The sequence below is a fragment of the Convolutriloba macropyga genome, chromosome 10 (assembly GCF_964194025.1).
Source record: "Convolutriloba macropyga chromosome 10, txConMacr16.3, whole genome shotgun sequence".
Classification (NCBI taxonomy): Eukaryota; Metazoa; Xenacoelomorpha; order Acoela; family Convolutidae; genus Convolutriloba; species Convolutriloba macropyga.
Window position 1 is genome coordinate 32,939,645 of NC_134477.1, and position 24,138 is coordinate 32,963,782.

General features: G+C 36.0%; 1 protein-coding gene across 2 annotated transcripts; it reads left to right on the forward strand.

The window, feature by feature from the left end:
- Positions 1–22,796, forward strand: LOC142348464 (uncharacterized). 2 transcript variants are annotated; one of them, XM_075399838.1, is made up of 4 exons: positions 1–199; positions 17,133–17,227; positions 20,260–20,554; positions 22,374–22,796. In XM_075399838.1, the coding sequence occupies exons 1-4, from the start codon at positions 121–123 to the stop codon at positions 22,502–22,504; spliced, it is 600 nt and encodes a 199-aa protein (XP_075255953.1). In that variant the 5' UTR covers positions 1–120; the 3' UTR covers positions 22,505–22,796. The 2 variants fall into 2 exon arrangements, with proteins under 2 accessions (XP_075255953.1, XP_075255952.1); XM_075399837.1 differs by having other exon boundaries at positions 2–199; positions 20,260–20,557; positions 22,371–22,796.
- The last annotated feature ends 1,342 nt before the right edge of the window (positions 22,797–24,138 follow it).

Sequence of the window (24,138 nt, forward strand, 5' to 3'; positions counted from 1 at the left end):
ATTGACTTGATCGTTTGATTTCAGATTATTTTGCACGTGTGTTCTACGTAATAAGATTATCCTAAGGATGCCACTTAATCAGTGATAGAATACCATCAATTTAGCGTCAATCAAATCAAAATGTCCCCAGGTTTCACTTTCCTGTGCACTGCTTTGTCTCTGTGGGCAAATACGGGAATCAGCCGAGAATTGGTTGAACGTGAGTTTAATTCTTTTAGCTCTTTCAATGATCTCTTGCGTTTCATGTGATTCCAGTAAGAACCACACGCTAGTCTCATTTAGGTTATGCCGAAAATGTTAAGAGGATAATTTGAGGTTTGCACGTCCTATTTTTTGACCAGGTAAATTTGTAAGCCTTGGATCAAATCAGACCGTTCAAACCACATATAAAATTACAAATACTATTTGATATCAAAACTTGACCACTCGAACTCGAACCAGATATGAATTCATGGATCTTTTCCGTTTGTGCTCTCCGCGCTTAGCATATTATTTGCACCCCCAGACGCATGTGCCATATTTTTGCATGGTGATTTACTATGTAATGGCACGTGCTCTGTATCTGGGGGGTGCATAACGTACTGGGCAGAGCACAAACGGAAAATGATCTCAATTTACAAATACTATTCGATATCAAAACTTAAAAACACCGTAAGATACCAAATGTAAAAATTAATTTCAAAAATAACCTTTCAAAACCAATTTCAGTTGAATGGACTTAAACTGCTGTCATAGATGATGTTTTATCATTTGTTTGAAGTGCTGCCTAAGACTTTATTAATTGCTCTCAAACGAAGTTTGCAGCAATTATAATAGTCCTGGGGATTTCACGCAATTTTTCTTTTGACCGATTTTTCGTCTGACCCATTTGACTTTTGGTCTCAAAAACAGGATAAAAAGGTAGCACTCGGAGGGCATTACGTTCTCTTAGAGCCTTACGCCTTGCCAGTCTCTTGGAATGCGATTCATCAAAACTGTTTTAAGGCAACAATTTCATGGTCTGAAGGGCACTTTTTAATCTTGAGACAAATCTTTTCCGTTTGTGCACCCCCTCCTCCCCCTCACCAGCGCCAATAGACGCACAAAGGAAGTCTTTCGGTTGCAAAAAACAAAAACGGAAAAAACTAGAAGCGAATTTACTTTCCGTAACTGCAGGCTCGCAAACAGATTAGAGAAATATGTTGAAATCAGTAGACCTTATGGACTCAAGAAGAGACTGATAACCCTAATGTGGGAGTTTGTCAACAAACGATTTTTCGATAAGAACGTAAGAACGTCTGCACTTCCAAATCTTTTGCGACTGCCATGCATGCAGAAATAAATGGACTCTATTTTAACAACTGACGACTGGGCATAAATCAGCCCTGCAGCAAACCCGCTGCGAATCCCCAACAACAACAACAACAACAACAACAGCAACAACAACAACAACAACAACAACAACAACAACAACAACAAGTTTGTTATGCTCCCCATAGTAACAGACCACGCGCCATTACATAGTAAATCATTTTGTAAAAGTATGGGTTTGCAAATAAAATGTACCCACTAAGCGGGGGTACAAACAAAAAAAATTCTTGAGAGTTTGACCCCCCACCTCCACAAGGAGTTTGAAACCCTTCTCATCCAGCCCTCTCAACACTATTTCCTAGTCAGTTTACCCCCTTCCCAATGCTTGCATCTCTGAGTCGCAGCTGGATACTACCGAAGCCAACCGCTCTCACCGGTCGTTTGAGAACAATTCACCCGAAGTAAGTCGGATATGTTTGATCTCATTTCATTTATAATTTCATCGCATTATGTATGGTTTTTTCACGTAAAGGGCTTTTGCTTGCCACCAATATTTAGTTCGACAGTTTTTCCGATTTAAGCGTTTTCGTTCAAAACAAATTCCTTCAAATGGTGTTAGCGGAAAAACATCGGCTCTAATTTATTAAACACTGATATGAGCAAGTTTAAGCTCCAGGGATAGTGCATGTGAATCATACAAAAAGACCGCGAGCCATCAATGTTTTTCAAGTAAAGCTAACGTTTATTTCCCATTTTATTTGTCAATTTAACCGCAACCCAGGTTGAGGTGCCATCCGGAAGTGACCCCTGATCAGACTGTGCCAGACGAAAGTTACCTCTGATCAGACCCTCCCAGACCAAAGTATCCTCTGATCAGACTAAAGTGCGCTCGAAACACCGTGTGCGCTCTAAGCGCGCTCAAAACTGTCTCTGATCAGACCTTCCCAGACGGAAAGGACCTCTGATCAGACCATAATCAGACCATTGTCCAGACGATTGTGCGACCATAGCCCAGTTCAAACCCAGACCATTGTCCAGACGATTGTGCGCTCAAAATCACTTCTGATCAGACTATTGTGCGCTCAAAAGTTACTCCTGATCAGACTATTGTGCGCTCGAAATCACTTCACCGCACGAACTTTGTTATAATATATTCATTTCATACAAAATGATGTTTGCATTATTATATTCATCTAAAAAAAGACCATTCTAAAAGTATTATTGCTAAAGAAAAGATAACCCAACTGCTGAGTAAAAAATTATTTAGTACACATTAGTGCATATTTCCAACTCAATGGATAAATTTGGACAGTTTTCCATATAAAACATCGTATTCTACAGTTAAACAAAATTTCCTCGTAAGGGGACTGACATGTTCAATCGGTTGGACCCCTTTGGTTCTGATCAAAGACATCAGACTCTAGATCTGTCTGTGATCAGAATGCTGCTTTTTGTTGCCTCTTGACAGAGCCGACATCTCTCTGTAAAAAAAAACAAAAACTCAAAAAAAAATTCCGCTCGGAATGGTCTCTGATCAGACTAATGTGCGCTTGAATCCGCCTCTGATCAGACCATTCCCATCCTGAAGTGACTTCTGATCATACCATCCCCAGACCAAAGTGACCTCTGATCATACCATCCCCAGACCGAAGTGACCTCTGATCATACCATCACCAGACCGAAGTGACCTCTGACCATACCATCCCCAGACCGAAGTGACCACTGATCATACCATCCCCAGACCGAAGTGACCTCTGATCATACTATTGTGCGCTGGAGTCAAATCCCAGACCCTGTAATTTTGGTCTGGGAACACACCGTGTGCGTTGGACGTGGTCTGATCAGAGGTCACTTCCGGATGGCACCTCAACCTGGGAATAATACACTGTGAGTGAGATTCTGAACAAAACAGCACCGAAAGTGAGATAAACTTTATCCAGGGATCGAGAAAGCAACAACATAGCTTCGAGGGGTATTTGTTGTTGTATCAGACAATTTGATCTAATTGCAACTGAGTTGTTAGTAAGAACTTCATTCAGCTAAGCGTTCAAATTCAAACTGGAATCCCCTCACGAATGTACAGCCCCGCATCACAGTAAATTCAAGTGAATGAGGTTATGCCCTCTATGGCGACTAAGCTGAGACCTACCATCACGATTTACGATAAAAAAATAATTCCAGCTCATGAGATAGAGTTATTGTTCCAATGGGATTCCTGAAATTTATTGCGAAACCATTTGAAGTCAGACAACTCTAAAACGACTGGCGAGGGTTTGGTTTTAGTAGGCCGGTCGTTTTTGAGCAATTCGTTCGACGTTAATCGGTAATGTTTGGTCTTATTTCAATTATAAGTTAATGCATTCTGTAAGGCGAACTTCAGTTTTGGATGTAATCTTTTTCTCCACCTCCCCAGTGTTTTTATGACCAACGGCTGCAAATTCTCTGTTGTAATTGAGCACGTTACTATGTGAAAAAATGCATGTGCGCCTGGAGGTCATCAAAAAAAATACTCCTACTGAGCTGGGGGGGGGGCAGATTAGATTAGACACTGTAAATTTAAGTGAATGGAGTTATACCCTCTATGTTGATAAAGTTGAGGCCTATCATTTACGGTAAAAAAAGTTCCAAGTTATCCAGATATTCAACTTTTTGCAAAGGCAGTCCTGAAATTTTTTGCAAAACCATCTAAAGTCGGACAACTCTAAAACAATTGGTGAGGGTTTGGTTTTGGTAGTCTGCAACTAAAGATTATGGAGCCCATCCCCAATGGCTATTGGGGAAGGAAAAGCAAGAATCTTGGTTAAAATCAAAGGTCTGTGAACGGGAACCAACGAAAATTCGTCGCGATAATCGGCACGAGGTTTCCGGTTTTTCCACCTCAGCGAATGAGAGGCATAGCCATGGACAGTGGTTTGCTGAGGCCCGTAACCAACAGATGTCTAAAATCTGTTATATTTTTAATTGCTCTCAAACGAAGTTTGTAGCAATTATATTAGTCCTGTTGGTCGATTTTTTGCGAGTTTTCGCTTGACCAAATTTTTGTCCGGCCCATTTGTCTTTTCGTCCTTAAAAACGGGATAAACAGGTAGCGCGCGGCGGGAATTGAGTTTTATTAGGACCCTTTAGCCGCATTTAGTAGTCCCTCATGTGCCTATTGTAGTGAAGCTACTAGGAAAGCCGTAGTTTTAAGGTTAAAGTTTCATTTTTGAGAGTTTTTAAGCCAAATCGTTGCAACTTTTTTTTGTGTTTTTTCGTCATTTTTTCCAGTTTTTGGTTGGACCAGTCTAAAATTGAGGCCGTTTCAAATCAATAAACGCCTTCTGCAATACATATTCATTTTTTTCTGATCATTTTAGGAGCTATGTATTTTGGTTATCCAAACAAAATTACTCAAATTAATTTTAATTTTCATAACTTTTTGCAAGCTTTTTGAAAGTTTTCGTCGATGAGTTTTTTTCAGCCCTAGGTGTCCAAGAACCTCATCTAGGGTTTGACAATAGGTTACTGCATAGTTCCAGACCCAGGGTCCCAAAAATCTCCTTAACGGTTTGATTATAATTTACTGAAAATTTCTTATTGGTCATGGAGTAGTTTTAAAATTTTAAATCTCACATATTTTTAGCAAAATTTTGATAAAATTTGCACTTTTTTTCCTTTTTTTGTAAAATTTTGTCATTTTTTAGGTTTCTCTAGCCTCAAGAGCAAAGGAACCTCCTCTGGAGTTTGATAATAGATTACTGCATAGTAGCTAGGTTAAATGAAATGTTTCTAAAGATTTTGATATCACGAATTCAGGCAATTTTAATTTAATTGCAATTTTTTCAAGTCTTTTGAATATTTTCGAAATTTTTAAAATTTGTCCGGCATCAGGGGCCAGGGACTTCCTGCAAAGTTTCATAATAAGTTGCCGCTCTAGTTTCTAGAGTTAATGGAATGGTTATCAATATTTTAATTACTCGATTTTTAGCGATTTTTTGATAAAACTAAAATTTTTTCAGATTCTCGTAAGGTTATTATCATGTTCCAAGTTTATTGATCTTTGAGCCAGTGAAACTAATATGGAGGCTTGAAATAGGAATTCGGGTTGTCTCCCGAGACAATAAAATGGTTCTGAAGGCATTAATATCTCAAAATTTTTTATCATTATTTCAGTATTAATTAATTTTTCCAAGTTTGTAGCAATTATATTAATCCTGTTGGTCCTTTTTTAATGCAATTTTTCGCTTGACAGGTTTTTCGTCTGACCCATTTGACATTTCATCCTCAAAAACTGGATAAAGAGGTAGCGCCCAGTGGCATTAATTTCTCTTAGAGCCTTTCAGCTCACTAGTCTCCACGTATGCGATTCACAGAAACTGTTTTGTTTACTTACACTTATGGTGTGAAGGGCGGTTCTTAGAAATTCAACCCACATCCCCGAGTCCCACATCAGCCCCACAATGCCCACCCCTGCACGTGGTTCAGGCTGTAAAGGCTCCGTGCAGCCAAAGATCCCACTATCACCGGCCGTTACCTCATTTAAGAATATAATTTAAATCAATTTAATCCAAAAAAAGTTCAGCCTGATTTCCTTGTTCATTTTTTAGGATTTTGTTTTCGGCTACGCTTTATTTTGCGGAGGGTTGCCTTTTTCTTGGACCTTCCTCACTATGACCGAGTATATAAGGCGATTAATCTATAAATCATTGAACTGATTCACTTCAGCAAAACTTTCTCAGTTATCCCCAAGAACACCATTGTTCGTTTCTCGTCAATTGGCAACCTCAAAAAGCGATGTTTCTCTTATATGAGATTTTGTTTAGAAAAATTTGAAAAACGTCGCAACTTGAACTCATCTTTCAGCACAGGATCTCTTTATTAAAGCCACTCTGATTATGAGTCAAATATTAAAAAGAAGTAAATCAGAAACAAAGAGGTAAGTCCAAGAGCTGCACAAATTTCTCTTCTATTAACTATATTAATAGTCTTTTCTTCATTAACTGAGCTTTCCTTATATGTAATCAATAATTGAAATGACATAAATAAGAAAAACAACAGTTAATTTACTTCTACAGTTATTTTCAAAACACAACACAGAAACAGTTAAAAATCATAAGCTTATAAAAAAATCTCAAAATGATTTTGGAACTTTTAAAAGATAATAGTAGTAGCATTAAAAGACTGCAGTAAAAGACTTCAAGTCAAACAGGAGGAATTCAGAGTGATAAAAAAAGACAGCACAACTTTACTAAGCAAAAAAACCTGCAGTCCATAGAGCGACATTTAAGAAAAAATGTACACGGCCGACGGTAGATGAAAAAACTGTTATGGCTCTAGAAAATCATCCAAATTCTAACAAAAAGTATTCGAAGCCAATCTAAAGTCAATGAAGTAGTCAGACGTAAAAAAATAGTTGGCCGCAAGGATAGTTCGACTGAGGAAATAATTTTCAATTTTGAGTTTTTGATGCGATGGATGTTCCATTGTAGACTAAGATCAGCTTGCGCGACTTGATGACAAATTGGATACATTAGTTTCGAAAGTCTCTCATTGTAGTTCTCAGACCTGATAAGCCAGCTCATTACTAATTAACTAGTGTTGCGCTGGTTAACATTTTCAACTAATTAAAATACCAATTGTATCACACCAAACCTGGGAGCAGTAAAGTAAAACAGGTAAAATCATTGTCTGATAACAAGATCCTCGGGGTGAACTGAAATTTGAATTGGTATGCTTCTTTTCAAAAAATTAAGAAACTTGTTACATTTCGCAATTTTTGTCTGAACATGTGTTGTTCAGCTAAGATCTTCAGTAACTAATAGTCTCAATTCAATAGCTCTCTAGTGACAAGAATTTCTTCTTTTCCTAGAGCTAAAGAAAAACGGTTGCATTCAAAGCCTTACACTTTTTAGGATGAAACTCCAGTAGATTCTTGCGTGACCATTTATAAAACCCATCGATGTCACATCGATGTACATCAAAACAATAAAGCTGGCGTGAGATTGTCATGAGTTTAACATCTATTCACAAAATTTGGAGATTATTGAAAGCATTTGCTGTTTCGTAATAGGTTGAAAAAACCCACCGTAATTCATTATCGGCGGAAAGGTTTTGCTCTCTCTTATTGTCCTGCGTAGCTTAAAACAGAAATTCTTACTCGTTAAATTGCAATTCTCAATAAGAAGACTCATGTTTGGTTCAATCGACTCCGAGTACTATTTCCGCTTTTCTCTCATTTTCGAAAAGTCCGATAAGGTCCAATCGTTTTCCAGCATTTTCTGGATAGTATCGGTTTTACTTATCAAATGCATTGCTTGCAAAAATTAGCAAAAAGGAGTTGCTGCACGCTTTTGTCCATTTGAACAGAGAATGCTGTTTTCAGCTCACAGTACCATATTGAAAAAAAATCTTTAACTTCAATGTGTGACGATAAAATTCGGAAAGCGAAAAAAGCTCCCGTCATCAAAACATTAGACAAACAAGAACTTATAGGAGATTCCAAAAACAAAATTTTTGCGAGTTGGACCAATTTTATTACTTAAAAAACTAAAAAGACATGTTGCTTAATTAAAATCCTGGTAGAGGTCCCAGGACATTTCTTTTTGGGACAACAGATGTAACAACGCAGGGCCGCGAAAAAGTCGATCCTATACGGACAATTTGGCGTCAATTTTCTTGATAATCTGAAAAAAAAGAAAGCAACGCTTCATCAAACCCAACCGCAGCCACTTTTTTTCATTTATCTATGATACGAAACGGACTATGGCACATGGCATTTCTTTGAAAACATTGATAGAGAACATCAAAATATGAAATCAGTTGAGTTGTCGTGTTACGAGTCCTCAGACATATCGCCCTGTTGTGCATTTTTGGCTAGGGGTCAGACTTTTGGATACAAAAAAAATGAAACAACAGCTTCGCAAAAGCTATGAAAAACTTTGGAAGCCGTCTAATCGGACAAAAACTTTGAACGTGACTTTTTCAACTATTTTTTGATGTGATTTATGAAGTTTTCCATTTTTTAGGCCAAGATTTTTGAGTCACCTGAAAAAAACCGTTAATGCTGGTGCTAAAAATTGACAGCCATCACGCACAAGAAAGGTGGTTCTCGCTCTGTCCCCATGGATGAAGTGTCGTCTCATTTGCTCATGATTTTTTCATATTCTAATACTCCAACGTAACTTCTTGTATTTTTATACCGAATCTAAAGCTGGCGTGAGATTGTCATGAGTTTAACATCTATTCACAAAATTTGGAGATTATTGAAAGCATTTGCTGTTTCGTGATAGTTTGAAAAAAATCCACCATAATTCATTACCGGCGGAAGGGTTCTGCTCTCTCTTATTGTCCTTCGTAGCTTGAAACAGAAATTCTTACTCGTTAAATTGCAATTCTCAATAAGAAGACTCATGTTCGGTTCAATCGACTCCGAGTACTATTTCCGCTTTTCTCTCATTTTCGAAAAGTCCGATAGTGTCCAATCGTTTTCCAGCATTTTCTGGATAGTATCGGTTTTACTTATCAAATGCATTGCTAGCAAAAATTAGCAAAAAGGAGTTGCTGCACGCTTTTGTCCATTTGAACAGAGAATGCTGTTTTCAGCTCAGAGTGCCATATTGAAAAAAAATCTTTAACTTCAATTTGTGACGATAAAATTCGGAAAGCGAAAAAAGCTCCCGTCATCAAAACATTAGACAAACAAGAACTTATAGGAGATTCCAAAAACAAAATTTTTGCGAGTTGGACCAATTTTATTACTTAAAAACTAAAAAGACATGTTGCTTAATTAAAATCCTGGTAGAGGTCCCAGGACATTTCTTTTTGGGACAACAGATGTAACAACGCAGGGCCGCGAAAAAGACGATCCTATACGGACAATTTGGCGTCAGTCTTCATGATAATCTGAAAAAAAAAGAAAGCAACGCTTCATCAAACCCAACCGCAGCCACTTTTTTCATTTATCTATGATACGAAACGGACTATGGCACATGGCATTTCTTTGAAAATATTGATAGAGAACATCAAAATATGAAATCAGTTGAGTTGTCGTGTTACGACTCCTCAGACATGTCGCCCTGCTGTGCATTTTTGGCTATGGGTGAGACTTTTGGATACAAAAAAATGAAACAACAGCTTCGCAAAGGTTATGAAAAGTTTTGGAAGCCGTCTAATCGGACAAAAACTTTGAACGTGACTTGTTCAACTATTTTCTGAAGTGATATATGAAGTTTTCCATTTTTTAGGCCAAGATTTTTGAGTCACCTGAAAAAACCGCTAATGCTGGTGCTAAAAATTGACAGCCATCACGCACAAGAAAGGTGGTTCTCGCTCTGTCCCCATGGATGAAGTGTCGTCTCATTTGCTCATGATTTTTTTCAATTTCTAATACTCCAACGTAACTTCTTGTAATTTTATACCGAATCTAAAGCTGGCGTGAGATTGTCATGAGTTTAACATCTATTGACAAAATTTGGAGATTATTGAAAGCATTTGCTGTTTCGTGATAGGTTGAAAAAATCCACCGTAATTCATTACCGGCGGAAGGGTTTTGCTCTCTCTTATTGTCCTGCGTAGCTTAAAACAGAAATTCTTACTCGTTAAATTGAAATTTTCCATAAGAAGACTCATGTTCGGTTCAATCGACTCCGAGTACTATTTGCGCTTTTCTCTCATTTTTGAAAAGTCCGATAGTGTCCAATCGTTTTCCAGCATTGTCTGGATTGTATCGGTTTTACTTATCAAATGCATTGCTTGCAAAAATTAGCAAAAAGGACTTGCCGCACGCTTTTGTCCATTTGAACAGAGAATGCTGTTTTCAGCTCAAAGTACTTTATTGAAAAAAAATCACAAACCTCAATTTGTGACAATAAAAATCGGAAAGCGAAAAAAGCTCCCGTCATCAAAACATTAGACAAACAAGAACTTATAGGAGATTCCAAAAACAAAATTTTTGCGAGTTGGACTAATTTTATTACTTAAAAAACAAAAAAGACATGTCGCTTATTTAAAATCCTGGTAGAGGTCCCAGGACATTTCTTTTTGGGACAACAGATGTAACAACGCAGGGCCGCGAAAAAGACGATCCTATACGGACAATTTGGCGTCAATCTTCATGATAATCTGAAAAAAAAAAGAAAGCAACGCTTCATCAAACCCAACCGCAGCCACTTTTTTCATTTATCTATGATACGGAACGGACTATGACACATGGCATTTCTTTGAAAATATTGATAGAGAACATCAAAATATGAAATCAGTTGAGTTGTTGTGTTACGACTCCTCTGACATGTCGCCTTGCTGTGCATTTTTGGCTAGGGGTCAGACTTTTGGATACAAAAAAAATGAAACAACAGCTTCGCAAAAACTATGAAAAACTTTGGAAGCCGTCTAATCGGACAAAAACTTTGAACGTGACTTGTTCAACTATTTTCTGAAGTGATATATGAAGTTTTCCATTTTTTAGGCCAAGATTTTTGAGTCACCTGAAAAAACCGTTACTGCTGGTGCTAAAAATTGACAGCCATCACGCACAAGAACGGTGGTTCTCGCTCTGTCCCCATGGATGAAGTGTCGTCTCATTTGCTCATGATTTTTTTAATTTCTAATACTCCAACGTAACTTCTTGTAATTTTATACCGAATCTAAAGCTGGCGTGAGATTGTCATGAGTTTAACATCTATTCACAAAATTTGGAGATTATTGAAAGCATTTGCTGTTTCGTGATAGGTTGAAAAAATCCACCATAATTCATTACCGGCGGAAGGGTTCTGCTCTCTCTTATTGTCCTTCGTAGCTTGAAACAGAAATTCTTACTCTTTAAATTGCAATTCTCAATAAGAAGACTCATGTTCGGTTCAATCGACTCCGAGTACTATTTCCGCTTTTCTCTCATTTTCGAAAAGTCCGATAGTGTCCAATCGTTTTCCAGCATTTTCTGGATAGTATCGGTTTTACTTATCAAATGCATTGCTAGCAAAAATTAGCAAAAAGGAGTTGCTGCACGCTTTTGTCCATTTGAACAGAGAATGCTGTTTACAGCTCAGAGTACCATATTGAAAAAAAATCACGAACTTCAATTTGTGACGATAAAATTCGGAAAGCGAAAAAAGCTCTCCTGTCATCAAAACATTAGACAAACAAGAACTTATAGGAGATTCCAAAAACAAAATTTTTGCGAGTTGGACCAATTTTATTACTTAAAAAACTAAAAAGACATGTTGCTTAATTAAAATCCTGGTAGAGGTCCCAGGACATTTTTTTTTGGGACAACAGATGTAACAACGCAGGGCCGCGAAAAAGATGATCCTATACGGACAATTTGGCGTCAATCTTCATGATAATCTCAAAAAAAGAAAGCAATGCTTCATCAAACCCAACCGCAGCCACTTTTTTCATTTATCTATGATACGGAACGGACTGTGACACATGGCATTTCTTTGAAAATATTGATAGAGAACATCAAAATATCAAATCAGTTGAGTTGTCGTGTTACGACTCCTCAGACATGTCGCCTTGCTGTGCATTTTTGGCTAGGGGTCAGACTTTTGGATACAAAAAAATGAAACAACAGCTTCGCAAAAACTATGAAAAACTTTGGAAGCCGTCTAATCGGACGAAAACTTTGAACGTGACTTGTTCAACTGTTTTTTGAAGTGATATATGAAGTTTTCCATTTTATAGGCCAAGATTTTTGAGTCACCTGAAAAAAAACCGTTACTGCTGGTGCTAAAAATTGACAGCCATAACGCACAAGAAAGGTGGTTCTCGCTCTGTCCCCATGGATGAAGTGTCGTCTCATTTGCTCATGATTTTTTCAATTTCTAATACTCCAACGTAACTTCTTGTAATTTTATACCGAATCTAAAGCTGGCGTGAGATTGTCATGAGTTTAACCTCTATTCACAAAATTTGGAGATTATTGAAAGCATTTGCTGTTTCGTGATAGGTTGAAAAAATCCACCGTAGTTCATTACCGGCGGAAGAGTTCTGCTCTCTCTTATTGTCCTTCGTAGCTTAAAACAGAAATTCTTACTCGTTAAATTGCAATTCTCAATAAGAAGACTCATGTTCGGTTCAATCGACTCCGAGTACTATTTCCGCTTTTTTTTCATTTTCAAAAAATCCGATAGTGTCCAATCGTTTTCCAGCATTTTCTGGATAGTATCGGTTTTACTTATCAAATGCTTTGCTTGCAAAAATTAGCAAAAAGGAGTTGCCGCACGCTTTTGTCCATTTGAACAGAGAATGCTGTTTACAGCTCACAGTACCATATTGAAAAAAAATCACGAACTTCAATTTGTGACGATAAAATTCGGAAAGCGAAAAAAGCTCCCGTCATCAAAACATTAGACAAACAAGAACTTATAGGAGATTCCAAAAACAAAATTTTTGCGAGTTGGACCAATTTTATTACTTAAAAAACAAAAAAGACATGTTGCTTAATTAAAATCCTGGTAGAGGTCCCAGGACATTTCTTTTTGGGACAACAGATGTAACAACGCAGGGCCGCAAAAAAGACGATCCTATACGGACAATTTGGCGTCAATCTTCATAATAATCTGAAAAAAAAGAAAGCAACGCTTCATCAAACCCAACCGCAGCCACTTTTTTCATTTATCTATGATACGGAACGGACTATGACACATGGCATTTCTTTGAAAATATTGATAGAGAACATCAAAATATGAAATCAGTTGAGTTGTCGTGTTACGACTCCTCAGACATGTCGCCTTGCTGTGCATTTTTGGCTAGGGGTCAGACATTTGGATACAAAAAAATGAAACAACAGCTTCGCAAAAACTATGAAAAACTTTGGAAGCCGTCTAATCGGACAAAAACTTTGAACGTGACTTGTTCAACTATTTTTTGAAGTGATATATGAAGTTTTCCATTTTATAGGCCAAGATTTTTGAGTCACCTGAATAAAAAACCGTTACTTCTGGTGCTAAAAATTGACAGCCATCACGCACAAGAAAGGTGGTTCTCGCTCTGTCCCCATGGATGAAGTGTCGTCTCATTTGCTCATGATTTTTTTAATTTCTAATACTCCAACGTAACTTCTTGTAATTTTATACCGAATCTAAAGCTGGCGTGAGATTGTCATGAGTTTAACATCTATTCACAAAATTTGGAGATTATTGAAAGCATTTGCTGTTTCGTGATAGGTTGAAAAAATCCACCATAATTCATTACCGGCGGAAGGGTTCTGCTCTCTCTTATTGTCCTTCGTAGCTTGAAACAGAAATTCTTACTCTTTAAATTGCAATTCTCAATAAGAAGACTCATGTTCGGTTCAATCGACTCCGAGTACTATTTCCGCTTTTCTCTCATTTTCGAAAAGTCCGATAGTGTCCAATCGTTTTCCAGCATTTTCTGGATAGTATCGGTTTTACTTATCAAATGCATTGCTAGCAAAAATTAGCAAAAAGGAGTTGCTGCACGCTTTTGTCCATTTGAACAGAGAATGCTGTTTACAGCTCAGAGTACCATATTGAAAAAAAATCACGAACTTCAATTTGTGACGATAAAATTCGGAAAGCGAAAAAAGCTCCCGTCATCAAAACAATAGACAAACAAGAACTTATAGGAGATTCCAAAAACAAAATTTTTGCGAGTTGGACCAATTTTATTAATTAAAAAACAAAAAAGACATGTTGCTTAATTAAAATCCTGGTAGAGGTCCCAGGACATTTCTTTTTGGGACAACAGATGTAACAACGCAGGGCCGCGAAAAAGACGATCCTATACGGACAATTCGGCGTCAATCTTCATGATAATCTCAAAAAAAGAAAGCAATGCTTCATCAAACCCAACCGCAGCCACTTTTTTCATTTATCTATGATACGGAACGGACTGTGACACATGGCATTTCTTTGAAAATATTGATAGAGAACATCAAAATATGAAATCAGTTGAGTTGTCGTGTTACGACTCCTCAGACATGTCGCCTTGCTGTGCATTTTTGGCTAGGGGTCAGACTTTTGGATACAAAAAAAATGAAACAACAGCTTCGCAAAAACTATGAAAAACTTTGGAAGCCGTCTAATCGGACAAAAACTTTGAACGTGACTTGTTCAACTATTTTCTGAAGTGATATATGAAGTTTTCCAATTTTTAGGCCAAGATTTTTGAGTCACCTGAATAAAAAACCGTTACTTCTGGTGCTAAAAATTGACAGCCATCACGCACAAGAAAGGTGGTTCTCGCTCTGTCCCCATGGATGAAGTGTCGTCTCATTTGCTCATGATTTTTTCAATTTCTAATACTCCAACGTAACTTCTTGTAATTTTATACCGAATCTAAAGCTGGCGTGAGATTGTCATGAGTTTAACATCTATTCACAAAATTTGGAGATTATTGAAAGCATTTGCTGTTTCGTGATAGGTTGAAAAAATCCACCATAATTCATTACCGGCGGAAGGGTTATGCTCTCTCTTATTGTCCTTCGTAGCTTAAAACAGAAATTGTTACTCGTTAATTTGCAATTCTCAATAAGAAGACTCATGTTCGGTTCAATCGACTCCGAGTACTATTTCCGCTTTTTTCTCATTTTCAAAAAGTCCGAAAGTGTCCAATCGTTTTCCAGCATTTTCTGGATAGTATCGGTTTTACTTATCAAATGCATTGCTTGCAAAAATTAGCAAAAAGGAGTTGCCGCACGCTTTTGTCCATTTGAACAGAGAATGCTGTTTACAGCTCAGAGTACCATATTGAAAAAAAATCACGAACTTCAATTTGTGACGATAAAATTCGGAAAGCGAAAAAAGCTCCCGTCATCAAAACATTAGACAAACAAGAACTTATAGGAGATTCCAAAAACAAAATTTTTGCGAGTTGGACCATTTTTATTACTTAAAAAACTAAAAAGACATGTTGCTTAATTAAAATCCTGGTAGAGGTCCCAGGACATTTCTTTTTGGGACAACAGATGTAACAACGCAGGGCCGCGAAAAAGACGATCCTATACGGACAATTTGGCGTCAATCTTCATGATAATTTGAAAAAAAAGAAAGCAACGCTTAATCAAACCCGACCGCGGCCACTTTTTCCTTTATCTATGATACGAACTGGACTATGACACATAGCATTTCTTTGAAAATATTGATAGAGAACATCAAAAAATGAAATCAGTTGAGTTGTCGTGCTTCGACTCCTCAGACATGACGTTAAATACTTGGCCGCAAGGATAGTTCGACTGAGGAAACAATTTTCAATTTTGGGTTTTTGGTGCGCTGGATGTTCCATTGTAGACTAAGATCAACTTGCCCGATTTGATGACAAATTGGATACATTAGTTTCGAAAGTCTCTCATTGTAGTTCTCAGACCTGATAAACCAGCGCAACACGTTGCGCTGAAAATTTTTCAACTAATTAAAATACCAATTTTGTCACACCAAACCTGGGAGCGGTAAAGTAAAACAGGTAAAATCATTGTCTGATAAAAAGATCCTCGGGGTGAACTGAAATTTGAATTGGTTTGCTTCTTTTCAAAAAATTAAGAAACTTGTTACATTTCGCAATTTTTGTCTGAACATGTGTTGTTCAGCTAAGGTCTTCAGTAAATAATAGTCTCAAATCAATAGCTCTCTAGTGACAAGAATTTCTTCTTTTCCTAGAGCTAAAGAAAAACGGTTGCATTCAAAGCCTTACACTTTTTAGGATGAAACTCCAGTAGATTCTTGCGTGACCATTTATAAAAACCATCGATGTCACATCGATGTACATCAAAACAATAAACAGATAGCAGCTATAGACTGTCAGCCTACAAATAAACACTGGAGTTTTGCACATGCTCAACAGTATGCTTCATGAAAAAAACAGACAGTAGAGGTCCCAGGACACTTGTTTTTGAAACAACAGATGTAACAACGCAGGGCCGCGAAAAAGACGATCCTATACGGACAATTTGGCGTCAATCTTCATGATAATCTGAAAAAAAAGAAAGCAACGCTTCATCAAACCCAACCGCAGCCACTTTTTTCATTTATCTATGATACGGAACGGACTATGACGCATGGCATTTCTGTGAAAATATTGATAGAGAACATCAAAATATGAAATCAGTTGAGTTGTCGTGCTACGACTCCTCAGACATGTCGCCTTGCTGTGCATTTTTGGCTAGGGGTCAGACTTCTGGATACAAAAAAAATGAAACAACAGCTTCGCAAAAACTATGAGAGAACAAGGTTTAATTAATCGAGTGGGCTGTAATGATCTGCAATTTCCACCGGGTAATAATTGGGTGGACCGGAAATGGTTTAGCACTGGTGCCCAATAGAAAGATTTTGTTGTAAGAGCTCTTTCCTTTAATAGGCCTCCTCCCGTATGATCCCGGGTCGCCACTTCCTTGGTTCCATACAAGGATCCAATATGATGTCAAGCAAATCTTTAACGTATTTAGATCCGTGCATGGAACCTCGGAAGTCATACAAGATCCTTGAATTCCCTCGAGTTCCCTCTTTGATTGCCTTCCCCCGTATTATATAATATAAGTGCTGTAATCGTAACCTTGAAGACAATTTATAGACCCTGTTTAATTATATAGTCAAACTGATGGGAGGGATCAACAAGTTCTAGAGCCACTAAGTTTGGTGTATGTTTTGGGAAAGAGAGGTTTTGAGAAAAAAAGCAGCAAAATCAGCAGAAACATGGTGCAATTGAGGGGTAAACTGTCCCTTTCATGGAAAAGTATGAAAGATAAGGGGTTAATTAATGGTACAAGATTTGGACTTTAATGTAGGGTTTTTTCGTAATAGGCCCTAGTACAATTTTATAACTGGGAATAACAATGTGACGTGATAATGGGGGTAAGGTGTAATAGTATTGAGGAAAATGTGTTCAGCTCAGATGATGTTTTATCATAGGAGATGTCGCTGTCGATAGATGGAGGCGGGACAGCAATACCAACACCAGCAACCCATTCCAAGATTGTGCAACCCAAGATCTAACGAAAATAATGGTTATTTTGTTTCTCTTCCCGATTTACAGTACGTGTTTCTCAATAACCAGGTCAAGCAATATATGTGAGAAATGTGTTGAAATGAACTTTCAAAATTTCAGCTCAAAAAAGTTTTCAAAGTAATGTACCAAAAGCGCTGAAATGTACGCGAAAAAGCGCTAAAAATATACAGGAAAAGCAACTATGCACTACAATTGCGCTACAATGAAATGCGCTACAATTTTACAGAAGCAGATTAATAAAACTATTTCTAGGTCAAATTTTTATATTTCCATCCTAATTTTGTGTCTATTAAAAAAAGTACCAAGAAGTAAAGAACAATGAAAATTCATAAAACAAAAGACCAGTCCGGCTGAAACAAAGTGTCTTTGTTGATGAAATCAGATTAGATAGTGGTGAAAAATCAAAGTACCCAACAAATACAATCAGGCGTCTAAATAGAATGACTAAACTACGGCTTTTCAAAGGTTCAAATCGGGCTTGAAAATACCCTGAAAAACTTCAAACAACTGAATTCACATTCAGATCTGCGACTAGAAGACTAGAAGAGAACTGTATTCGGCAGTTGACTCGTTGGAAGACAACAAAGCAACAGGACTTGATTAAATATTGTTAACTCTTGAAATGTCATTCAAACTGGCTATAGGCGTACGTCTATAGTTCGCTTCAAATGAGTGCATTAGGGAAAAAATTTCCAAAGAAAATTAAACTAACCTACCCATCACCAAATTTAAAGCAGGTGAAAAATGGTAAAACTATTGACCAATGTCTGTAACTTAGAGATTCGCAACGCTTTGAGCGGCTACATTTGACTGATTTTCTTGATAAGAATAAAATTATTAAAAAAGAGTGATTTCGACATCAAAAGAAAAATTCAGCAGCGGCTGCATTTCTCCAACTAGTTAAACAGTTTTGTCTAAATGATACCAAAGCAAACAGATTGTTGTTATTCTCTGAGATCTTGCAAAAACTTTTAATGACATTTCATATAGTAATTTATAAAAAAACTGAACTGTATGGTCCTGAACTCAGGAAAAAAAAGGAAAGCTATATTTGTTTCTTGCTACGCACACAAAAAGTAAAAATGAAATGACCTGTTTTCCACTCGCAAGTTAGTAAAAACTGTTTTTAAAGGGAAGGTAGTATAATTCGAAATGTCAAAAAAACACCATTCAAGTTAAAAATTAAATAGAGATGAACAAACTAACTTTGAGCGCAAAGAAAACTGAATTCGTTTTTTTTTCACGCAACAGTACAAAAATTGGGATCCTTTTCTTGTAAAAAAGACTTGTATAACAAAAAACTGTTGCACATACTTGTAGTAACTATCGAATACACCTTAAAATTGATCAGCAGCTTTATTTAACATTAGAATACATAGCCCGTTATATAAGATAAAAACACCTAATATGTCATCAAATTCCACAGAACAGGCGCATTTTTCTTTTGAATTTTTTTCTTTCACACGTGTCTTTCTCAGCGACATTTTTTAAAACGTTTTTGAACAAAAACTGAAGCTCTTTTCTGGACAGACTAGCTAAGGCAAAGAGGTGTGTTTTCTGTGCATAAAGTATGAGCAAGCAAGAAGTCCTCAATTACAAGCAAAAATCCTACCAGTTAATCTCATAAAAAGCAAAACGACGCCAATCGAATTTCGGTAAGACAGAGTCAAACCAGAAAACGTTACAAATTTTAGCGGGTATTTCAGTCTTCTTTAAAAACCCTCGAACAAAACAATTCAAAGTTAGACAGTAAGTTAAAAACAACTGAGGAAGGATTCCGATTGTCTGTGAATTCTAACAAAATAGGAATAAGTTATCACAATGGCTTCAACTAGCAATGAAAGAAAAAATAGTTTAAAAAACTGAATGAATATTGGTCTCAAATAATGAAAAATTCGTTTAGTAATAACGTGCGAGATCTTATCTAAGTTAATTTATTTAGGAAGAAGAAATTATGAAGAAACTTATGTCTAAGTGGTTGTTTAACATTCAGAGCAATAAATGATAGAGAACTGTAATCAGTAATTGACTCGTTGGTCAATTACAAAGCAGCAGGACTTGACTAACAGCAAAAAACCGAAAAAGATTTCGAGATGAAAAAAACTTAGACAGTTCATTTTTGGGATCATTTTCATGTAAATATATTTCTATATATATATATATATATATATATATATATATATATATATATATATATATATATATATATATATATATATATATACAGCTTTTGCAGATACCTTGGTATTACTATCAAAAAGAACCGTAATTTTGATGAGGAGCTCAATGAAACATTGTAAAACATAGCCAATGCTTCATGATCAAAATACCTACTAATTTATCAAATTCCCCTGAATACGTGCATTCTTCTTGTGAAATCTATTGATTTTTCACTCTTATCTTTTTAAGCAATTATGTGTCAAAATTGTTTAATAAAACATGCAACGACAATTTATCGACACGTTATTTGGGAAATTGAGTTGTGCTTTCTATGCATAAAGTTTGACAGAGCAAAAGATCTGATAATACAGGTAAAAATCCTACCAGCTAAGGTCATAATAGCAAAATTGTCACCAATGAAATTTCATTATGACACAGTCAAATCAAAAAGTTTTTTTAAAGATTTTAACGGGTATCTCAGTCTTCATTAAAACGTCGAACAAAACTATTCAAAATTAGACGTCGTTGAAACCAACTTTGGAATGATTTCGATTGTTCTTCAATACGTACAAAAAGAGAATGTTACCCAAAAAAAATTGAGAAAACGTTGAATGATTATTGGTATCGCAGCATGAAAAAGTTTGTTTCAATAATAACGCTGGAGCTTGTTAAAGTTATTTAAGTGATTTTTTAACGAAATTGATAATTTTTTGTAATTTGGGCGCAAATGATTTGGAGTACTGTTTTGTTGCAAGTATATATAACCACATGGTCATAAATTTGGTTAACTTGTCTAAAAAATGCCGCAAGTGAACTTATTCAGTGCTTAACAAATTTGCTCTAAAGGCAATCAAAAGCCTGTCCTTTTAGGATTGTCTATCGAATAAAAGTTCGAAGCCAGATGCTTTGCATAAATGCTCAGCGAAACTGAAGATACCTTTGGTAATTATTTATGCGAATCCATCAATGAGCAAGGAGAAAAAGGTAGAGGCCGCTTTGGAGAAAATCAAAGAATGTGCAAAAGAAGAAGGGATATCGGAGGAGGAAGTCGATGGCCTGGTCGCAGCTGCAAAAGAAGCCGCTTCTAACTTCGATTTGTCGGACCTAAAAAATAAACTGACAAACCCTGAGGGTGCAGGTAGTGGATTGAAAGAGAGCGGCCCAGGCAAAGGAAAAAATTGTTTCTTTCGCCTTCAAAGAAAAAACACATCTTTTTGCGAGGAAAATTTTTCACCTAAAAACTATCAAAAACCTCATAAATCAAACGCTTTCTTTTTGAGTTACGTTTTCAATTACGTTCTCCTAATTTTTATTAACTTGCTGTTTGAAAAAATAAATTTTTTTCCGTGAAAACGATTTCATTTTTGATCATAGAGTATTTCATAAGATTCCATGAAACCTTTTGGTGTTCTCTCGGTTCAGTATGTGTGTATACAAAAGTGTAAAAATATATACATTTTGTTTGTTTGTCTGTTCCGAAAACAATCTATTATTATTATTATGTGTCACTTAGCATGATCATTACGAATCATACATTAATTTTTAGGGTAACAAAGATTCTTTTGTGATGTGTATCTCGATTTATACCGTGAAGAAAAAAAAACTCTCCTTTTCAGGGGATTTTTTTCGGGTCAGATGTGTTCTTCTACTAGACTTGTCAAAAATGACAAGAACTTTCATAAATTTTTTTCTTTCATAGACAAAGTGAGACAAAAAAAAATGATTGACAAAAACGATTTTTCGATGTTGAACATTGTTCTCCAAATGTGAAAATGATGCTGTTAGGTAACCAGAGTTACCCACTGTTACTAAAAAGCCTTCTAGGCTTCAAAACTAAGTTTTCAAAAACAATGGCTGCATAAATTTTGAAATTTTTCCAGTTATAGAAGTTCCCCAGCAATCTGAGAACGTTTTATCGTGTCAGATCAAACAAATTTCTTACAGAAGTGTCTTACAGTTAATTATAAGATTATGCGTCGATGACTAAGACTTTGTAAGTCAATTTATCAGATCTCACACTATAAAATTTTTTTATCAGCTCTGATCAGATCTTGCACGATAAAAGTTTACTTTTGTCAGATCTTACGAGATACGAATTCTGCTTGACAAATTTTTCATCGTTTAGGATATTTAAGTATCTCATGATATCTTGTAAGATAAACATTTGAAAGTTATTGCTCATCTTTTTGTTACTTTTTCATTAAATCTTATTTGAGAAAAACTCTTTGAGTGTGGAATGTTCTTCAAGTTGAATGCAGATCAGAGTTGCTTTCAAGCAGTCGCCGAAAAGCTACAGCTTGCAACAATTGAGTGCCAGAGCAACAAAGAGAAAAGTATCTTATAGTGCTTTTTGAGAATTATTACATATTGTGAAAATGTTAATCAAGTATCGGAGGCTTTTTCAAGTAGCGGTGATTTTTGCACTAGGCTGAATTCTTTTTTAAAGACCAAAACAATCTTGCACGAGACTCAGAAAAAAATGCCCCCAAAATGACCCAGCAAATATTTTTCGGAAACATAAGTGGTTAGTTCACTGATCTTTTTTTTTGTTTCATAGGAACTTGACCACGTTATACGGCAATATTGAAATCATCAACTTTTATCTTATGAGAGCTGATAGGATACTTATCAGATCTTATAAGATAACCTGTCAGCAAAATTGAATAAATATCTTTATTGTGTAAGACCAGATAAGATCTTACACGATAAAATTCCAGAATTACTAGGGTTATTTCCATATTTTAAACTATTAGCGCTGCAGTGCAGACTTTTGCACATACAACTAATTACACCTGGAACCGTCCAAGAAACAACTTTGTTCATTTCTTCTCAGAGGATCAACTGTAATTTTCAGTGTATTCTCTTTTCTACAATGACTGTTACAAAGAAGGTCGTCCACAAAAAATAAACGGAAATAGTCGTAAGAATTGAGAATTGAAATTTGGTTTATCTACAGAAGAAAGAAACAATTTCTACGGACGAAGGAGAAACACCTGCTGGTGATCCAGAACTCACTACAAAAGACGATGCTGCTGAAAAATCAGCTCGATTGGCAATTGCATGTGTTTTTAGTCAGCTAATTTTTTGTCAAATTATTTATCGGTGGAACTTTTAGTTTACCTATTACAAAAGAAAAGATGTCTGCCTCGAAAGTCAGTAAAACCTACGTAATAAATGTTCAACAGGAACGAAAATTGTGGCTATATAAGAAACGGTGCGCATGATAGTACATAGTACTGGTGTTGAAATAAGTACAAGTTATTTTTATGTTATTGTTAAGTCAGTATAATTTGAGTATCAAAATTCATGACTAAGTATTTGTAAATGGGCATTTGATAAAATTAGTGAAATCAAAATAGCATATATCCTATTTGATAGTTTTGTCAAAAATATTTTGATAAGTAATCTGTTCGTAAAGATCAAGAACTTTTGAAGAAGTTCCAAAGTTACAATGAGCAACAAATTTCAGCGGTCGCAATCAATGTAACCAAATCTGACCAATTTGCTCAAAAAATGGTCGACAGTCAAATGTAGTTATAATAATGATTTCTCAAATTAATGTCTATGTATCTAAATAAAACATTAACCCTCTCCGGTTCGATATTTTCACTTTAACAATATGGGATTTATCGTAACAAAAGCTTTTTAGTCTCCTAACTGCTTTAATATCCCGTATGGCATTTAGATTTATCTTACATGATAACAAAAAGTGCATTTGCATTACCTTTATACGGTAATAACTACTGAAAAGCAACAAAAAAATCGAACAGATAACCAATTTTGAAATACACTCTCTCATTTATTGAGTTTGCAGAAGGGTTTCAAAGATATTTCACCTAATAATTTTTCAGTATTTTTACGCGCCTTTTACCCAAGTCATTCAATATTTTGGATCTTTTCTGCTAGCGCTAATTTGCACTCCCTTGTATACATATTCAGGAATATTGTAATAAGGCTAAATAGGTTTAAATATATGAACAATGTTTGCATTTTATAAAATTGGGAGCTTTTTAAAAAAAATTGTGGTGTATAATGTAAGCACAATATTATGGTGTTATCAGCTAAATTAAGGTCTCGACATTTTTTAATCTTTTTGGGAAACTATTCTAAACGTGCCTCCAATCCACCTAGACACTTTTGTTGCAATGAAATGCAAATATAATGATAACAATAATTAAATGCAAAAAATAAATGCAAATATTTATTTTACAATTTGCGAAAATTAAGATTTTGGAGGTTGGCGCTAACAGAAAGTCCATAATTTTAAAATCAAGCTAGAAACCTGCAAATACATAGATCTTCCATTCGATTTGCTAGACTTTTTTCTAGCTTTGAATCCATATAGCAGTATTCTAGAAAAATTTCGGGGTCTTCCATTATAGCCCCCCCCCCATTAACAAAAACCCCCATTATGGTATAATTAGGTTATCTGACCACTAAGCTTGGGGGGCTGTAATGGGAAAAAACCCTAACTTTGAACCATCTTGAAAGATTTTAGTAAAATTTTGAATCCATATTGCAAAGTTTTCGTAGGACTTTCACGACGAGGTACTCTAATTGCTCAGGTTTAAAAAAATCAGTTCGAATGTGGCGACAATTAATGCGAATACTAATGAGGAGGATCGTTAATGTGCGTTTGCACATAAAGTGCCGACCCGGCTAATCCACATTTTTGGAACAATTGTCTACCAAATGAGGAACAGATAGAAATCCCCCAAAAAATCAAGTATTTCCAAAAATCTGGTGTAT